At 39.9% G+C, this 21469-nt stretch overlaps 1 protein-coding gene across 8 annotated transcripts in view; it reads right to left on the bottom strand.

Annotated features, from left to right (window-relative positions):
• NAV3 (neuron navigator 3) overlaps positions 1-21469 on the bottom strand; it is a 718489-nt gene that overhangs the window by 217076 nt on the left and 479944 nt on the right. For all 8 annotated transcript variants that reach the window (XM_084796372.1, XM_084796369.1, XM_084796370.1 and 5 more), the window contains 2 exons: positions 2424-2541; positions 1701-1753 (listed from right to left, as the gene is read on the bottom strand). In XM_084796372.1, the coding sequence (XP_084652498.1) occupies positions 1701-1753; positions 2424-2541 (171 nt within the window). The remainder of the gene's footprint in view (positions 1-1700; positions 1754-2423; positions 2542-21469) is intronic.

The raw sequence follows: 21469 nt of genomic DNA on the forward strand, positions 1-21469 counted from the left end.
TGAGATCCTCAGGGAGGAGCAGAAAATCAGGCATCAGAGCAGACAGAAAGCTCTAGACTGGAAACATTTTATATTTTCTACTACTTCCTTGTGTTTAAACGATAAAAACAAAATCAAGTTTTAGGATTAGGAGCTATGATACATACATCTCAGGGACTAACACATTTCTCAAAAGAACATCCTCATAATATTCCAGCAAGTGCTAATCCATTCTTATGTTATTTATCAATTTTCCAATAAAATCACTCTGTATTTGGTTATTATGTTACTTAGTGTACACATAGACACACATATATACATATATATATAGATAGATAGATATAGATATAGATATAGATATAGATATAGATATCAATTAGGGTTTAGTTTGCAATTGAGAAAACCCAGAGAGTTTTTTTTCATGTTTTCCCAACATCACAATCACACAACTGCTAGCATAGCAGGGACCATATTTATCCTATTGTAGCATGCCAGCAGTAAAACTTTACAAAGCAAATGTAATTAATTTCCACAGAGTAGCATTTATGTTGAGAGTAATTAGATCAGGAAATACCATCAAAGCTGAAGTCTTTTACAGAGACCTTATCTTTTATGGTGATTTTTTTTTTTTTACAACAGCTGTAGATCATGACATTTTAATAGGTTTTTTTTTGAGTGTTCATATTTTAAGCAGTCTAAGTAATCACTCTTAAAAATTAATTTCTTTTATTACATTGGATGTAAGGGTTGTTGTTTGTTTGTTTGTTTTGACATTTAGCAAAGCAGGTCAGCAGGTTTAAGAAGCTCATGTGTTTTTCATTTGACCAAATCTGTGAGAAGCATTCATTAAGACAGTCAAAGCACCTATGCTTTGCTACCAGGAGAATCCTCTGAAGCAGTCCTACGTGGAGGCTTGGGCCGCTGCTCTGGTTGGTAAGTGCCCAGTGCGTCTTCACTAGAGGCATTCTGTCTTAGGTTCATCCCAGAACACTGAATTGTGCCTCTGTGATTAGGGCTGTTGGTGTTTTGTTTGTTTGTTTGTTTGTTTGTTTATCTCAGCAGTTTATCAATCTACAGTTTTAGTTATAAATGTCAAGCTTTGATCAGTGGGAAAGAGTACGTAGGGTTGAGGTAACAGGCCTCCAGACCGAGGGCTTTCTGGAAGGCTCCTGAGAACTTTATCTCAGAATGAGACCCTGATCAGCACATACACAACAGCAAGACTTCAGAGCTGTTTCCCATGGTGGCAGTACCCCATGTGCTCACACTGAACCCCTCAATGAACAAGTAAAATGCTATGTTTGTAATTTGAAAAAAAAACACACACACACAACGTGGTAAGTACTTGTCTTAAAACAGTTGCTCAGTAAAACTATATGACTTTAAATTGGAAATAAAGTTTCCTGACAACAAGCCCAGGGTACAGAATTACATCCTATGAAACATCAGAAGAAACAAAAGGAGAAGAAAAGAACAAAAATGTCAAGGGTCAAAAGAAACACCTAGAAATTTGCTGCCCAGTAGTCCAAATTCCTCACTGCATGATGCTATGGCACTGACATTTGAGCACACAGAAATGCAGAGAGCAGAATGGGATCTGATGGTTTCTTATACGAGCAGGAGGCCATGCAGAAAAAAAAAAGTTTAAAGCAACTGTGTAAATGCAGTTACCTTTGAAAGCGATGCTAAGCACTGAGGTCGAGAATAAATCTGATTCTTACCATCTGAGCCTGACTTCTAGGACATCCATTGATATCTTCCACTTTCTCATTTGCTAAAACCAAGACATAAAATAAAAGAGAGAAAAAAGAACAACATGCTTAAGCAATGAAGTGAAACACACACACACACACACACACACACACACACACACACACACACACACACGGAAACCTTAAAAAAAATTTAAAACACCAAGCAGAATCTCCACCGCTTCCCCTATTTAGTCTCCCAAGACATGAGCAGGGGAGCACACTTGTTCCCAGCCACCAATTCCACGTGCACAAGTCAAGCAAAGAAAAACGAAAAAAAAAAAAAAATCGAGCCAGAAGGAAGTTGCTGCTGGTTTTTCAGCTTTGTGCCAAATGACTGCTGTCATGAAACCTTTCACAATTGTCCCTGCTGGATCAGGATCCAGTTTCAAGGAGTCTCAGTATATGAGTAACTCCGGTCAACAAAACGCACACATGGGAGGCATATGGTTGAGTGAGGCTTTCATTTCGGACAGTGCTATACATGTGAAGGCACAGTTCGAACTATTCCAAAGTACGCCCAGAAAGCCCGTGTCCGTCTCATGTAAACACATTTACTTAAATTGGAGATTAGCCACGCTCATGACTCCTGGCTGGACACATGGAAGAATGCGGTGTACATGCGACCTAAACTACAGTGCGGCAAAAGAGCAGGAGCAGAGCCTCTGCCGGTTGTCAGAGGGCGGGTCTCACCAATGATCTCAATGATGTCTGCCAGGAGGACGCCGTCAGCAATGTCCTGCTGCAAATCCTTGATCAGCCGCTTGTGGCCAGATTTTGCCAGGTAGTGGTTGGCCCAGTCAGTGTAAATCTGTGGAAGACAGGGAGGGAAGAAGTGAGGTGGGGCGTGGGGGAAGAGAGGGAAGAAAACGGCTCAAGGCAAACGCGGGACTCAAAGGGAAACTGTTCTGGCTCGCATTCCAGCTAAAGAAGTCATAGCTCCAAAGGAAACAGTTGTAAAGTCATTTTTAAACGGCTCTTTCCCCCACTTATCTCTTGTTTCAAAGGAGGATGAATCACTCCTTTCAAAATCAGGGGCTAGTCACTTGTGACCAAGCAAAACTCCCTTCCCAGATGACTCTGGACGGGATCGCTACTGGGAAGCAGTTTGGGTTTCTCTTTTCTCTCCTCTCCTTCCATTATTTTGAAAATAATCCCGTCTGAATAAAAGGAAGCCACCTGGACTGATTTACAGAGAAACTTCATAAAAATGTGTTTCTCTGAAAAGACTTTATTGAATTTGCCGTCTGAGATACTATATGTGACAATATTTTGGCAGCGTCTTATGAAATAATTGCAAATGCCTTCCTGTCCAAGATACTTTGTTTGGGCTGTCATCCCTCATTTAAGCCTCGGGAAATGTGTTTGTATTAGAACACACGGGCAAGCAAATGGAGTTATAAGGCAGAAATTACAATACAGAATGGAGAAGTGCATTGCAAGCCACAGGGTTGGCAATTTGACTTACAAAAGAGGTGACTCCAGCGACTGGTAGTGACACAAAGAAAGGCTGAAAGTTCAAAAATGCCACATACACAAAAAGAAATGTTACTACTATTTCTTTTTTTTTTTTAATCTGTTAGTCCAATCTAACCATAAAAGAGAAACTTGCCCTAATGATGTTTCAATTACATGGGTAGTTCATTAATAACTTTGTTATAAGGGAGATGAAAAATATGACATAATATTAAAGAATTTAAATGCGACTGGAGTAGGGGAAACAAATAAGAAACAGACAAAGCTGGCTCAGATGGTGTTCCAGGAGCTCTGGTTCTAGCGGAGCAGCCCCTTGGGCTTCTTACTTCTACCTGCCATTTAAGATTCAGGGTCCCTTATGTCCTCTTTTGGACTCTCTGAGAACAGACATATACATGATTACAAAGAAATCTTTTTTTTTTTTTTTTTTTTTTTTTTTTAGCATACAAAGTGTTGTAAGAAACACTGGGGTCAGAGCTGAGATGATGAAACCGGGATGTAAGCAAGTCATGAAAGGGCCACAGAGGAAATGACAGGGGATGACACAGCACAAGAAGTGCTGAGTCCAGCAAGAAGCTGGCTGATGCAGAATGCCTATAATTCGTACATCTTAAGCTGAAACACTTAGGTGCTGGAGATTCTGGTGTCCCCAGAGTCGAGAGCACTTACTGCTCACGCAGAGGACCTAGGTTAGCTTCTTAGCACACACGGGAGCTCGCCAGTCTTTAACTCCAGTTTTAAGGGAATTGATGCCCTCTTCTGGCCACTTCAGGAAACAGGCATGTATGTGGTACATATATATATACACACATACGTGAAATTTAAAAAATTGAAAAAAATAGGTAGATTATTTTCTTTCAGTACTAAATCTTAAGCCTAGCTTTTATAGGCAAGACAAGCAAACACTTTACTGCCGTGCTTAGCTTTTAACCCCCTTTTTCTATTTTGGAATAAGACCTTCCCAACTTGACGCACTTGGCCTTAAGTTTACACTGTAGCTTCTGCAGGCAATGACATGGCCATCCTCCTGCTTCTACCTTTGGAGGCGCCAGGATCACAGAGCCAAAACACAAGACCTGGCTATTGCTAAGAAAACAAATACATATGATGTAATTAGCAAATCAGAAGTATACGAGACAAAACAAAAGAGGGAAATCTTCCCAGGAGTTATAGCCCTTCATATTTTTGAGCAATTTGATACAAGTGTTCTATAATGAATATGTCTAACTACAATCTACCATATTATAGCACAGCTTTACACAGACATACAGAGAGAGATACAGACAAACAGACACAGACAGACAGAAACACAGAGACAGACACACACATACATAGACAGAGAGAGATAAGACAGACACAAGGACACACACAAAGACACACACCCATAAATAGACATAGACAAACACATACAGAGACAAAGACAGACACATGGAAACACACATACAGAGACACACACTCATATACAGACACATGTGTTCATACAAAGATACATACTACATTAGGTTCAAAATTAAAACTTCATTCTGTAATTTCAGCTTTCTTATATAATAATTTAACAGCAATTCTAAAAGCCAATTTTCATGTATATTTGTGTCAGATATATTCCTGATAATGTATTGTAAAAATATTTAGTACCTCTGTTAAATGATAAGTAATATTTCTGATTATGATATATTTAAAGGGATATGTACATTTCTATGTATGTGTGTTTATATTTGAATTTTTAGAGTGTTACTAGATAGAAGCATTACAAAAATATTAAAACATAGGAGATAGATTTTTAGAAAATATCAAGGAGTATCTAAGGAATATCTAGTGATATTTATCTTACAATGTGAATAATTGAAGGTACATAGATATATAAGAAAAATTATGTTAGCAAAGTGTCACTTAAAAAACTTTTGAGCCGGGCGTGGTGGCGCACACATTTAATCCCAGCACTGGGGAGGCAGAGGCGCGTGGATCACTGTGAGTTCGAGGCCAGCCTGGTCTACAAAGTGAGTCCAGGACTGCCAAGGCTAACACAGAGAGACCCTGTCTCAAAAAACAAAAAAAACCAAAAAACAAAAAACTTTTGTATGTTTGATCTTTATTTTGCAGACATCTGAATATAAGAAAATGACCCATGGCTCCCTCGAAATCACAGTGTAAGCAATTTTTAGATGTTCTTATTTGGTGATCCTTTAATACTCACTTATCTGGTGACTCTTCAGGCCTTATTATGTTTGTATGCCTGGAAGTATTTCTATTTCTTGTGTAAGGATTTATAAATGTAAGGCACTAAGTATCCCCCCCCCCCCTATTATCTCTACTTTATTCAAGTAACAGACTTCCAAGTTCACCTTGCTAGTTGGAAAGATAGTTTGGGTTGGGTTTGAACTGTAACCATCCCTCTGTAGGCGGGGCCCAAGGGGCCAGCTGCCACCTTTAAAGGACCCACAAAGAGGAGGAGGCTGGGTTCTGGAGTCAGGGTATCTGATCTGAGGCCCAGGAGAGTTTACGACCACTGCAAACTTAGGTAAGTCGCCTAACCTTTCCAGCCTGCGAGCAAGGGCAAACATTAACCTTTGCATCAGAGAGCTGTGCCAAGATTAATAAACTGGCACCTCTATAAAGAGTGTGACACAGAGTTACTCCTGAAGATAACTTGGCCTGGCGTCATGAGCAGCCCTGTGCCATCTAGTTGTACCTCGCTACGCCAGCTCAACACTCAGTACGTGTTAAGGTAGTTGCTTCCGAGAGGTGAAGCAACTGGGAAAACTGGGACAGAGGCTGGAGCATTGCACTGCTTACTCCTGGCTCTCCACCTCTGCCAGATTCTTATCTTCTCATCAGCCGGGGCTTCTGGTTTCTCTGCCTCCTGAAGTAAGAGGTGCTACTGAAGTAGAGTCATCACGTTCTCCACGGTGCCTCTATTGGAGGCCACCTGTGTCACCTTCCATGCTGCATGGATCTTATTTTAGGAGGACACTAAGCCACATGGAAAACGCATATTAAATGACAAGCTGAAGGAAGTCTATAGATGACAATACTACATTTTTACTCCCCAAATGCATGTTGAAAGAGCCTTAGCATGGTTGCAACTCTTCCAGGGAATTTAGGCAAACAGGCGAAAGCCACCTGGCTGGCTTTAAGCACTGCTAGGAGCACCTCAGACTTTGCTTGCTCCGGCATTTCTCCCCCAGCCGATTGCAAACTTAAAATTGTTGCCTGAAAGTCTGCTTAGACCAGAGCCCTGACTTTTGCTGTAGTGAGCAAAATCAGTAACTAAGTAAATGAACTGAAACGACATTTCTGCTTAATAGTCACACACACACACATACACATACACACACACACACACACACACACACACACACACACACACACACAAACTTTTGATAAGCCATTCCTTCTCATGAACATGTATATTTCCTATAATTAAAACAAATGATAGACTACAAGAAAATCACAAGAGAGGGAGGAGAAGTTGTGCATCCCAAAGGAGTCCTACAATACATCTGGAAAAACATAAAACAATTAAAATGTGAAATATAATTCCATATTGTAAACAACAAAGCCTATTTACCTAGATCATTTATTCACTTATTTGTATAAGATCTTGTTATATATCTCAGCCTAACTACAAATTCACTTTGTTACACAGGATGTCCTTGAAAATGCAGCAATCCTCCTGCCTCAGTCTCTCAAGCACTGAGGTTATAGGCATGCGCCAGCCTACCGTTTTTTTTTTTTTCCTTAAAAGTCTTACATTGAAATTCTGTGAGTTGAAGAAGATGAGGGAAAGAGCTGGGGCTGCAGTGACATGGTAGACATGAAGAGAAAGCACAGACTCACCAGAGAACTGTCTGTTATGCTCTGAAGAGAGAGAACGCAAACAACCCTGTCAACTTCCATTTAGTTCCTTTATTCCAATTGCTGCCCCGGGATGATAAATTATGTCCTGATGCTGGGTGTGGACTGCAAAGTGTCCGTTGGTTCGTTAACACACGGCGCAGTCATTGTATTTACCTTCTTAGCTCCCGCCGATCGAGTTACAAAGTGTGTTATGTTTTCATGGATTATACCATGAATTAATTGCAGGCTTTGAGTGAAGGAGCTGGTATAATGGGAAATAATATAAAATGAATATAAATTCAGCATTGAGCAGCTTCTGTACGAGCTCACTGACTACTTCAATCCTCAAGCTTCAGGCCAAAGCTTCAAAAGCGTCAAATAGAGATAATTCCAACCTTCAAAGCCAGTATAACAAATGTTATGTACATCTTTTTAAATTATACTTTAGAAAATAAAGGAAAATTAATGAGATTAAACTTATCCCAAACCAATATATATATATGCATATATATACTAGAATTTCTAATTATATATACATATACAGATACATATATATACATGTAAATCATTTATAGTAATTATAATGATAAGTCAAAGATACTGTATATCAATATGAATCCTAGTGCCTATTATGTCATATGAGTTATTTGGGTGATGTTGTGCCCCTTCAGGTCTAGGTGAGGTCCACTGTTTAAATATTTATTTACTCAGTACCAATTCTTATTCTTCTTGTTTGTTTCTGCTTCTTTTTTTTTTTCAAGACAGGGTTTCTCTGTGTAGCCTCAGCTGTCCTGGACTCACTTTGTAGACCAGGCTGGCCTCGAACTCACAGAGATCCGCCTGCCTCTGCCTCCCGAGTGCGGGGATTACCAGCATGCGCCACTGCACCCAGCTGGATTCTTGTTCTTAAAGAAGGCCATGTTACTAGTATCTCTTAATAAGTTACTGTTAAGTTTGAAGGAACTCACACGTAGCCTTTCACTTAGCCCATTTATTATATGTTAAATATATTAAAACACTGATTGATATGTATTAATTATAATGAGAATTGTAATAATTTTAAAGAACCATTTTTACTGTGGACTCCTTAAATCTAAGTTATCCATCTAATTGTAATAAAACAAATAATTAAGAAAACTAAATGCAAGCTGTAACGACCTCTTAACATAGGAGTATGCCTTTATAATACTTATTATTTATGTTTTAAATTTTTTATTGAAAATAGGTTTTTTTCATGCAACACATCCTGATTATTACTGCCCCACCCCAACTCCTCCCAATCTCCTCACCTCCCTACTCTCCCAAATCCTCTCTCTCTCTCTCTCTCTCTCTCTCTCTCTCTCTCTCTCTCTCTCTCTCTCTCTCACACACACACACACACACACACATACACACACATTAGAAAACAAACAGGCATTTAAAATAATAGTGATAATAAAATAAAATAAGATAAATATAAATAAACAAGGATAAGACAAAACACACAAACTGGAAAAAAAAGAGGCAAAGAAAAAGCACAAGAAATATGCGGAAGCAGAGACACGCACATTCCCACTCACAGCACACCCATTAAAAGCAAAATTCGAAACCATAAAATATTAAAAGAAAAAGGAAAGACAAGACCTATAATGTTAAAAAATAAATAAAGAGCCCAGACAAAGAGTTATAAAACAAAACAAAAATTCCAGGGATACCACTGAGTTTGCTTTGGGTGCCCATCTACTGCTGGGCATGACGCCTGCCCTTAAGTGTGGTCGGCAGATTCAGTGAGGCTGTTCAAGAAAACCAACTTTCCCTTCGTGAGTGGTTATCCGCTGGACATATGGATGGAAGTCATGTGTCTGTGACTTCATGTGTGTGTCATGCAATACTAATATTAAGATACTTGGCTTTGTTATAAAATTAAATGATGACATAAAGACAGCACTTATACACAGTGCATACATACTTTATGCCATGAGCCCATCACAAAAAACAACATTAAAGGAAAGATATATAGTCCTAAACTTGATGTGTGTTATGGACAACACAGTCAGCACACACTGCCCTCCCATCCATCCTGGCAAACTGCTCCTAACTGTGCAAACTATTGCCCACTTCAGTTCTTAGTATGTGCTATGTAAGCCCCTCAGTTACATACAAACAATTGAGCCTAGTGCATTTATTCCATAGATTATACCGAGTCACATATGTTTCACTGACTTATGTTTCATGAGTGCTAAGAATCAAAAGAAATGGAGGCAACACACACTCTTCCCTTAGAAGTAAGTTCATCTGAGTGAAAACACGGTCTCTAAGGTGCTTCAAAAAAAACTGCTTGTGTGGCCAGAGCTCTGCGTGTCAGGTGAGTCAAGTTCACCCATACGTGTTCAGGGCACATCCCTCTTTCCCTCCGGTCAGGCACTAACACTACATTCCAGAAAGAATGGCTGCTCCCTGGAACATTCAGGCCCTCCGACTGCCCTGAAAAATCATGTGGCAAAACAAAGGGGTTGTTGTTGTTGTTGTTGTTAAATTAATTTACTATAAATGAACAAATTATAAAAGTAGTTACTGGGTACTATGTGAAGTTAAGATCTATGAATCCAATGTAAATTAACAATGCTTTTTTTACATGTCTGTCAGCTTGAACACTTACCAGTTTTCAGTAATGACATATAAAATGAGATCTCATTACTATTTTCAAAATTAATATGCACTGATATTTACTGGAAATGTACACATATACACACACACACACACACACACACACACACACACACACACACACATACACACACACACACAATTTCTTAAACTTTTAGGTTGAGTTTACAACTTGACCACTGTAAATAGTTTGGTTATGAGCATGGCACACAGACATAGCCTTGACAGTCTGGTTTCCAGTCTGGGAGGAACACATATCCAGTGGTAGATTTGCTGATCCATGAATAATTCTATTTTTTCTTATTGTGAAGGGCCATCTGAATATTTCCCATAATGTCTTTTTACATTTCTCCAGCAATTTGCAATATTTTTCACAGAGAAGATGTTTTCCCTTTTGTCTTTTAAATGGCTATTCTAACAGACAAGATGTACCCGATCCTTTGGGAAATCCTGGAACTTAGGTTGCAATAACCAGGCTTCCAAATCTCAGAAAACAACAAACAAGTAAGTGCAGTGAGATCATAAGCAGGAGCTCAAGGGAGAGTGTGACCAATGCCATAAGTATTCCTTGGAATTAAACATTAGAAGCAAACCAAGGATCAGAGACAGGATCTAATGGGCAGCCCTTTGCACTCCGTTGCATGGGAACTCATAGTCTTGTGAGGGAAAAGCAGAGCACAGCACTCAACATGACAGTCTAGGAAAGCATTTGAGGCCTGCCTTCTGCACAGGCATCTTCCGAGAAAAGAAAGCAACAAGCCTAGAGACAACTAAAATCAAAACCAGGAAGGCACACAGACGTGACACAAGCGTCCACACTGGTAATGGTAACTCAAGTCTGACAGGCAGTATTTCATTTCGGTGTTTATGAAACAACAGTGGTGCCGATGGCTTTACCCCTGCTGTCCTGGTGAGCAACCATCTTGTGTGCTGACTGGCTGATGGCCTCAGAGAGAAAAGATATGCAAGGAAACGGGGGAGATCTGGAACTGGGTGACTTTCTCTCAAAGACAGACATTTTAAACCGTAAGTTACCGAGTCACTTTTGAATGGGGAGAAATATGTTGTTACATGTGGTACAAAACGTTGGTCTGAGAAAAACTATATATTCTACTTATCTACTTAATAAACAATAGATGCACTGTGGTTTGATCAAATCTACCCACCATTCCTTCCCCTTCAATCCTTCCCCGTGTTCCATCGCTTTTCCTTACCAACTTCATGTGTGCTTTTAAACCCACGGAGGCCATTCCGTGCTGTATCTGAATAGTAATAAGACCATCTATAGGAGCCTGAATAGCCTCTCAGTGTCGGCATCCACAAATAAACTTGGCTCTCCCTACGTCAGCATCCACTTATTGTCAATAGTTCCGCAGCTAATGGGTGGGACTTGATGGTCCCCTACCCTGTCCATGCTGATATTTTTGACTAGCTTGATATGTGTAGGCCTTGTGCATAAAGTCACAGATGCCCAGAGTTCAAGTGTGTGATGGGCCTGGTCATGTCTGGCAAACACATTTTGCTGCAGATACCCACTACTGCTGGTTCTTACTGTCTTTACAAACCCCTTTCCATGATAATCTAACTGTACATTATATTTAATTTTTTTATAATTTTGTAGATTTCTCTTTTATGGGAAAGAAGAATAGTAGGACCTGATAGACAAAGAGAGTTGGTTTTTACAACACAAGACAAGGTACTTTCACTTAGTTTGAGACAATCAATCATGAACTGCACCTTAAGTTGGCTACGGACCTATTGGGTCTAAGGGATCAATGGATTCCAGTTCTGTGATGGTTGCAGACTGCTATGGTTTTTATATAGTTTTTCCCTGAAGGGCTCATGTTAAGTCTTGGTCCTATTTGCAGATATGTAGACATAGGGTTATTTAAGAGATGGCGCCTAGCGGATGGTATTTAGGCCCTGGAGGCATGCCATTGAGAGGGATCAGCATGTCTCTCCTGGGACTCTTGAGTTAGTACTTAGCAAGGGGTTGTCAGAAAACACAAACCTGACCCTATCCTCCTCTCTTGGCTTCCTGATTAGCATCTTAATTCCCTTTTCTCACGTGTGCCCACTAGGACATTACAATCTACCTTAGAGTGACAGAGCCATAGACAACTTCAACAGAGTTTGTTCTGTAGTTGAGTGTCTTAACTGTGAGCCAAAAACAACCTTTAAACATATGACCCTGCCTCAGCTATTTCCTGAGAGTAACAAAAAATGACTAAATCACAACATTTCTCGATACTGAGTTTCAGTCGAAAAAGCTGTATGTTCCATGCACTTGAAAGGTTTTGGTAAAGTAGGTATCTTCATCACATATTACCCATATGTATAATAAGCTTACTGTTACATAGTTCAGCATAGCTAGTGCAGTTCTCAATTGTGAACTTACGTTACAATGAATATATACATACATACATACATATAATATATATCGCCTGGCAATTAGTGGACGCATTGTGAAGGCAAGTATATTTGAAAGCCAACATGTAGTCTGATGACATCCTTTTAAATTTTTCTGCATTGGTTGGATTCAGTTTCTGAGCCAGTCTTGCAAAATCTTGTTTGCTTCATACCACTTCACTCTATGGTCAAGTTCTGTCACGGCTCTGCCTCAATTTCTTAGTTCGTTTCAGCCCAGTTCCTCTACTATCCCAGAAAGTGTCTCTGAATTCCGGGGTGGCAAGCATTGAGGTATCCCTTATATTGCTACATCAAATTAGGACTTTAAAACAATAAGCAGAGTAAATTATCTTCCCACTAAAAATCACACAGTGGGTCTTAATTAACTTTAAGATGTTTCTTTACAAAACAAATTTCCTAAGTTTTTAGGAATGAGTTATTTTAAATAGAAATAGCAAGCGATGACAAAAAAAAAATACCTTTTTGAGGCTGACAGAAGGATAGGGAAGTGAAGGATTGCCACAGAACAGGGGAAGCCTTGGCAGGGAGAAGGAGAAGGAACGACTCTTTTGTGGGATACAAAGATAACAAAAACCTACAAAGAGCCAAAGAAATGGGATGATGAGGCTAGCTATTCCGTATTGCAATCTGAAATGCTATGTAAGCTGCCAGACAAGAAGGCTAGAAAAATAAGAACATCTCATAGAAAGTGGTACAGGAAAAAAAATCCTTCTCATGCATAGTTTCTTTGGGATGTATGGATACGATAAGAAAATTCAATAAGCAGGTGACCAAAAAAAGGAGGGAGGCAAAGGGTGCTTTCAGGTGCACAACAAGGCATCATCTCTTCGACCTGGTGGAACTAAAAGAGCAATCCTTGGATAGGACACAGAGAGCTGATTTTAGAATTGCTGACAGCAAGAAAATACTGCAAGGAACATAAATTCTGAGAGTTCAGATAGAGAAAATTTTACTGGGATGCGCCTTTACAGAGCTGTTGGAAACCATGGGAAAACACGGATATGGGTTTTTAAAAATCTAAATTAAAAAGCACACCATGATTATTAGTTGTAGGCTTAAAAAAGGACAACAAATTTTGTTTTTAAAAAAGGACTGTAATCATAGTATATTGTATGTGGTTTGGCAGTAAAGAACATTTACATGGAAATAATTTAAATATATGGATTTAGCTGAAAATTATAATGTAAGTATATTGGGGGTAGAACAAAGCAGATGGGAAGGGAACTCAATCTCATGTTTTATAAAATCAACAGATAATCTCTATAATTTATTCATTAATATTATAGCATACCACTTGGAGATGTTGAAATAAATGTCATAGAGTTTTTAAGTGGTATAAATTGATCTCCTCTATTGTGGAAAGGAAGGGGTAGGATCAGAGGATGGCTTGTGTTATATATTCACTATAAGACTTTTTTTTTGAGAATTTATTTTTATCTCATTAAATGGGTGTTTTTTATTTCCATATATATCTGTGCACCATGTACACAAAATGCCTGTAGACGCCAGAAATGGACATCAGATTCCTTGGGACTAGAGTTAGGATGCTTGTAAGCCTCCATGTGGGTACTGGGGATGGAGCCCAGGTCCTCTAGAAGATCAGCCACTGCTCTAAACTTTCAGTCATTCTAGCCCCAGCTATATGACTTCTGTGGCCATTTCCCATTTATTATCTGATAATGATTTGGATTAATCTTTGGAAAATAAAGATACTGAAAGAGCCCAAATAGGAGAGGATGTGGCCAGAAGAGAAAGGTGTAGTAGAGATTCAGAAGAGGCATGTTCAGTCAACAGCCAAGAGGGCATGGAGGCCAAACAGGGTTGGACAGTGAGGAATCCATACTTGCAACTTAGATAGTTATTTCTACCACTTAGCAGACACTGAGTAGAAACATATTTGAAGCTCACAGAGTCATCAATGAGGAATCCACAGATGGTCAAAAAGCAACTCAAAAGTGCCCCATGGGCCTGGGATATATCTCGAGTAGAACATTTCCAAGTATGCCTGAGAACGTAGGGTCAACTCCTAGCACTGACCCACCAAACAGCAAACAAACAAGCAAATCCCACTGAGATCCCAGTAGAAGAAGCATGGAAGTGAACATCTATAATTCTGGTAACAAGACAGGCTAGGAAGGGGCCAGGAATTCAGGCAAGTCTCTGGTATTTGTATTTGAGTTCAAGGCCCGCTTGAACCCTATGAAATCAAAAAGAATTCAAAATACACACTGACTTATTTTTAATGTTTTAAAAATATATTATTTGATTGCCTATTAATGTAATTCTGACATGCCACAAGTACTGCTAATTTCTTTACATGTGTGATCACCAATTATAAAAAAAGCAAATGACACTCATATTTATAAATATCACTTTCTTTTTATCACCATGTTGATCTCATGACTTATGGGAATGATTGCCTCCCTAAAAAGTTACACACTGGCAGCCTACTATAGTGACTTTTACTGTAAATCCGATTGGAACACATCATATTACCTGTAGCCTCGACTCTCACGCCCAAACTGTCCTCGGTAGACAGACATCAAAGACACACTTAGCTCAAATTTTAGATGTTGCGTAACAGAAAGTAGGTGAACATTTTTACTTTGAACTTAATTTATCATTTTAAATTGACTACATGATTTGTCACATTGGTATTTCACGGTGCCTCTCTGTTTTCATATGGACATTGGAAAGTTTTAGAAGAACAAAAATAGACATATACGTAAACTGATATGAAAAGAAGGGGGAAGGATTTACACACTAACTATAGTACAGTCTGAATTTTTTTTATATGTAGTTTTCTTACAGAGAAAATAACAGGCCAGACATAAAGTGTACCATCCACAACCAGATGAAATCAGCCAGCATTTATGGGGAAGTCTGTGTTTGCCATTGTGGCCACAGCCTAAATGCTTATGTCCATAGTTTGTCCTTGGCGGGGGGAGGGGCTTAGAGAGAAGGAAAGGGTAAGCCAGCAGATTGTGCGAACCTTGTAGATGTCCTTTGTAGATGTCCCTTGTAGATGTCCCTTGTAGATGTCCCTCCCCAGTGCTTCCCCACGGTACCTTAGCACTGCCCTCTACCCAGTTCACCTCTCCCAAGTTCTTGGTGGATTACTTCACACTCATCTGAAGTCACCTTTTCCACTTTTCAGTCTTCCTTACAATTTCAAATGTGCCGAACCCTTTGGCAACTCCGCATTTTTCTCCTCTAAGTGTCCCAATGGTCCTGGGCAATTTCATGGTCAGGGTGGGCAATCTGTCAAACCAGCCTCGCAGAAATCAAATATATAGCAGAACCAGCTACTCTGCCTCTGACCCCTGGGCTCGAACTGATGACCTTTCCTCCTATGGAGAGCATATTTTTAGTTCGCTTTTAGAAAAGGAGTTGAATCTTGAGAGTAACTTCGTTTATTGTTTACGCCCCTTCCGTTGCATCCCCCGTTGCTATCAGCAGCATGACAAAGCTGCACAGAGTCTGCAGTACTGCGCTGTGAAGGAGGTAACTCCCTCAGCATTCCACACAGTTTACCTCATTCACTCTTGGGAGGAGGGTCCCTGAGAGAGTCACAATTCCCTTATGAAGAAAGGGATCCTGAAGCAAGGGTGGTGCTTTCCCCCCAAGGTGATGGTGGTTAAACAGGGCACAGAAAAAAAAAAAAAAGGCTCCAGGCTCCTGATGTGTGCTCTTTGTGCACACAAAAGAATGCATCTCTAATGGCACATCTTGAACTCCAGCCTCCTCCAGCTCTTCCCACTAGGTGAGACGACCATCTCTAAATATGGGGACAACGGCTCCTTCACTGCCGCCATATCTGGCACATACAGAGAACGCCGAGAAGCAGCCACATAACGGTTTGCAAGTGTTTAGCAATGCAAGGGCAATCTACAAGTACTGCACAAAAGACTATTAAAAGATAATAGTACAAAAAGCTTTTAGATTCCATTTCATTTTAAAGAAAAGAAAATGAAAAAAAAACTGTTGAGTTTTAAAAATACCTTATTTTTGTGAACCCTAATGATACCCTGCTATACTCATAGACCTGTGCCTAGCCCAGTTGTCAGAGAAGCATCATTCAAGCCTGGGAGGAGAGGCAGTCAGGGGAACCCCCAAAAAAAGAAAGAGGAAGGACTGTAAGAGCCAGAAGCTCGGAGAGACCACAAAAACAAGGCCAGCAGAATCAACAAGCGGGGCACGTAGGGGGTCTCAGAGACTGAAGTGATAACCACAGACCCTTTTGGGGTCTAAGCTAGGTCCACTGCATGTATGTTAAGGTCGTGTAGCTTGGTGAGACTCCGAACAGTGGGAGTGGGGGGTGTCTCAGACTCCTTTGCCTGCACTTTGGACGCTTTCCCTCATTCTGCGTTTCTTCCTTCAGCCTTGCTGTGATGGTTTGTGCCTAATCTTATTGTAACTTGGTATGCAGGTTCAGTTGATATCCCTAAGAAGTCTGCTCCTTTTTTTTTTTCCAAGGGAAATGGAGGCAGAGTGGATTTGGGGGAAGGGGAAAGTAAAAGGAGGGAGAGACTGAGATCAGGAAGTAATTAATATATGAGAGAAGAATATCTTATTTTTATTCTTGTCTCATTAATTGATGTAAATCATAGAACTAAGGTAAAGGCAAAAATCATAAAATACACCCTGAAGAACAAATGGCACGCTAGAAAATATGTGTAAGAAATCATTGTCAATGAAACACAAAGCTACAGTAGGATAAATGTGGCTGGGTCAAAATTTCGGTTCTGTTCTCTTCTGGGTATTTAAACAATTAGTGACAAACTGATCAACAGAACACTTCAGCACAGGACAGCAGTCCTCAATTAAAGAACATAGACCATCATCTAAGAGTCACCTATGAACTTAAAAAAAAGAAAGATGTATTTGTTTTTATGTGCATTGGTGTTTTGCCTGTATGTATGTCTGTGTGGAGGGGTCAGATTTTCCAGAACTGGATTACAGATAGTTGTGTGCTGCAATGTGGGTGCTGGGAACTGAACCTGGGTCCTCTGGAAGAAGCCGGCAGTGCTCTGCGCTGATGAGCCATCTCTGCAGCCACCACCATCTTAGAACTTTTATAGAGACACTTTGTCTGGATCCACACAGATCTACTATCTCACAGGCTGAGGATGGTGGAGCCCATGAAATGGGTCGTAAGGAGATATCCACTTGGTCTAAAGTGGGCTTCTGTTTACAAGTGCTTGCATAGGCACGTACTAGTCACAAATTAAAAGCAATTAGATTGTAAAGGTTAAGCACCTTTCGGCACACAAGGCGCATTTGTTTCTGCAATCGTAGACTATACAGTAACAAAAGTTACTTCTCATATATCCAAGAAAACACAAGCACACAAAAGAATGGATGTAAATGTTCCTCTCGAACCACTCACTCCTATGTGTTAAGCCTTTCATATTATTAGTAATAAAACCGGTGAATCTGTTCAACAGGAAGAGATAACATTCTTTCCTCTTCTTTCTATTTCTTCTTTTCTTCCTCTAGTTCTTTATTTATTATCAACTGACATGTGGGAAAATAATTCTTTTCATTGCTTAGTCTTAAAACCATTGATGTGAGAAATCAAGAGAGAATGTTCTACCTGCTGTGTTATATATAAACAACACCAAAAGTATCAGAACCCAAACCTCAGCAGACCAGGCACACTCCTGTTTGTCTTGTGTTGATAGGAAATATCAGTGAATATTTTGGGGCAAGGGAGAATTTGAAACACAGACATTTAAATTTTTTTTAAATTTAATCTTGCTCCATGAGTTCTAAACAAACAAAAAAGATAAAAATCTATTTCGACAGTTTTACATACATACATATATACATACACACATACACACACACACACACACACACACACACACACACACACACACACACACACACACACAACACATGTATATGTATATACAAACATTACACATCTGGCCACTGTCTCTTTGTTAGTCATCTTCTGCAACATGCAATAGCGACAAAGAACCACTGGGTGGCACTAGATGAACATAACTGTAAGAGAATCAGCCAACAGTAGATGTGGCTGAGGGCTTTGTCACAATGCAAAGGCAAACAGCTCACAAATGAGAGACCCACAGGGCCACAACAGAGCACCCAGACTTCAGAAGTCAACACATTATAACAGCCACCTTAAAAGCCTCCAGATTTCATCTTAAAGTTATTTCATTTTAAATGAACCACAATTGCTGGATTGCTAAGGATATCATATGAATCTTTAACAAATTATCAGACTTCATGAAGTAAAGTGGAAAATAAAAATGCAATTAAAAAAAAAACTACAGGCTTATCACCATATGTCATACTGTGTTTATACACACACAGGTTCAAATCTCCAAACTATTTTTACAAAGTATCTTTCTTTATGAATGTTTTCTCATCGATTGGTGCAATTTTTCAAGAATTATGTACAATGCAGCTGAAACTTTTTAAAATAAATAGAAAATACAAGCAGTATTTTCTCTGTCTTCTCCCAAGACAGAGAAGCTGACCTAAGCTGGTGCATATTTCCCCAGTTCCTTAACCTCTCCCACTCTGCCCACCCGCTACCTCCCAATAAAGTTAAGTTACTGAAGGTTTTCAGAAGTGGAAAATTTGGAGCCTGGAGTCAGAAACACCGGGCTCCTCTCCCAGTCCCACCACTTACTACTGGGGCTGGATTTTCCTTCTCGCAAATGCAGGGATCATATGCTTATCTGCCTTGCCTACGTCACAGGGAGGATTAGCTGTAATGTGAAACACCTGCCGAAGCAAAGTTCATCCCGCAATGCGAAACATCGCTATTATAATGAATGGAATGAGGGATTTATGTATTACATTTAAAAAAATTATCCTACACAAGCAGAATGCTTTCAAATACAAAGCATTCCAAAAATTATTTTTAAACCGCTGTACACATCAATACTAAAATCGCTTGCTTGGTTTTAATTATATTTGTAACAAACATAAAATGTTTTATTTTCACACACTACCTTTATTCGAAAGTTCTTCTCTGTCCATATTTGATGTATTACTTAATATACCCCAATGAATATATTCAGATACAGCCCTTTACATATGGCTTTACAATTGATGGGGTTGGGCAAGAGGGACAGCTCCACGTGCAGGATGCTTGCTGTACAAGACTGACGGACCGCAGCTTGCATTGCCAGCACACATGTAAAAGCAAGGCATGACAGTGCATGGTTGTAATCCAACACAGGAAGATCAGAGACAAAAGGACTTTGGGTGCTCACGGGGTCAGCCAGGTTTAGCGAAAGATGCTTTCCAAAACAGGATGGATGGTGGCAGAGCAAGAATGTAAACATTAACCTGTGACTTCCATATGCACACGCATACATGTGCACACAATGTAAATATATATATATATATATATATATATATATATATATATATATATATATATGTCACCATACCCAATTCCATGTAGTGTACCTCTTGTGTACTCAAAACTGATGTCCAAACAATGCCTCACTGATATGAAAGAAAACTAGTGAAGTGAATAAAACAAACAAACGAGAACAGTGTAAGCTACTGTTTGGATTCCTAGAAGCAGCACAGTATGATTCCACACTCAAAAGTTTAAACGTGAGAATCCCTATCTACTATCCCCTCACAGAGGAGCATGGGTACCAACAGCTTCAGATTGAGGGCACCGGCCAAGATGCTTATCACCAGTAATGAGCAGCGATAGGAGCAGAGCTGGCACACTGCTCAGAAACAATGACGTCTCAGTTGCAAGGATAGCAAGATCTTCCATGGGAGAGTAAGAACGCCTGTGCACAGTGAAGCTGCCAAAGTCGGAGAAACTGCCAGTGATGCAGAATATTCCCCAAGTAGCAGAGCTGGAATCAGGGATTAACGAAGGCGTCGGACATTGAGCCACGAATGCTGTTAGGTGCCCTCAAAGCCAGCAATTAAATTGATCTGAAGAACTGGCCTGAGAAAGAGCCTATCTGTTCTTCCTTCAATGACTGCAAAAGACAGAACGGTAAAATTCTCCAAAGACAGATGGTCTGCCATTTTCTGGAAGAACAGGGAATTAGGCTCAGCTGAGGAACACCTTCAGGTCCCAAAGACCAAAACCTTGTATGTCCAAGGTCAGTGGCTAAGAGACTCAGGGAGAGCTCGAATCCCACTGTTGCGGGGCTCCTCTTAAAGAGAATGAGCACACCGCCCAAGTCAAGCCTTTGTTCCTCACGTGTGTCAATCAGTCTGCAGATCCTGCTCTTCCTCTTCCTTCTCTGACCCAACATTTTCATGGAATAAAAGAGAACTGGATTTGTTTGGGAACCTTGCAAATTAGTCAGCAGCAAGCCAGCTTCGAAACTGTCCCTCCCTTCTCTGACACCCATACATTTTCACTGACACTAGACCAGCTTCATTTGCATGGACAATTAATGTCAAATTCCTGTGTACAATGTGAAATATGGCAAGCTACCTGGCCTAGTTTTCTGTGCATGGGAAATAACTTTCTCAACAATGTGTGATTTTTAACTCCACCATTTCCAAAGATCCCATGCCTGTTTACCTGTGATGTTCTATGTTGTCTCCAAGGTGAAGGACTTTCGCTATAAAAATGGGAAAAAAATTTAAAAAAAAAAACAATTCTAAGCTGCACTTCTTAATGAGAACATTATATTCAGAGTCTAATATACTTTTATTAATAATAGTTACAATTGGTTGATTATCGCAGGCTTCTAGTGTTTATTTATAGACCTTGGGAACTTGTAACTGTCTACATATCTTCTTCTAGCTGATGAGGTTTCTGTGGGGCCAGAATAGGTAGAGAAAGCCTGTAGCTCTGAACACACGAAATGCATTGGCAATCACTACTTAAAATGGTGCTACGTTCAAAACCTGCCATATCAATACGTCTAACATTTCTAACAAAGCAATCACTTGCTTCTCTTAGAAACTGCGTGTTGTTCACCTCAAGTTCCAAACACAAATGGTCCCCCAATGAGAACAGACCGTCATATCATCAAGTCTTAATTAGGTTTTTAATGATAGTGAATGAGCAGTGGATTTTTGAGAGCCAGGATGCTAAGGATGAGAACCAACCAAAAGCACGGGCAGTGCCATTGCCTCTGAGCACAGTGCACAGCAGGCTCTCTCTACATGAGCATACGCACACTCCCATGAGGAAGCAGATGTTTGCTAAGTTAATGTGATTTATTTTGCCTTTTCTGAAAAATGAAAACAATGTCATTGAGCAGTTGCTAGGAAGCATGTTAGAGTTTAAGAAACAAGCTAAAGTACAGATCTTGGAACATTTGCTGAACGGGAGACGCAGAAGTACATAAATACACAAGATGGCTGCTTTGTTTGAA

Source organism: Acomys minous (assembly GCF_964271855.1).
Source record: "Acomys minous genome assembly, chromosome: 9".
Lineage (NCBI taxonomy): Eukaryota > Metazoa > Chordata > Mammalia > Rodentia > Muridae > Acomys > Acomys minous.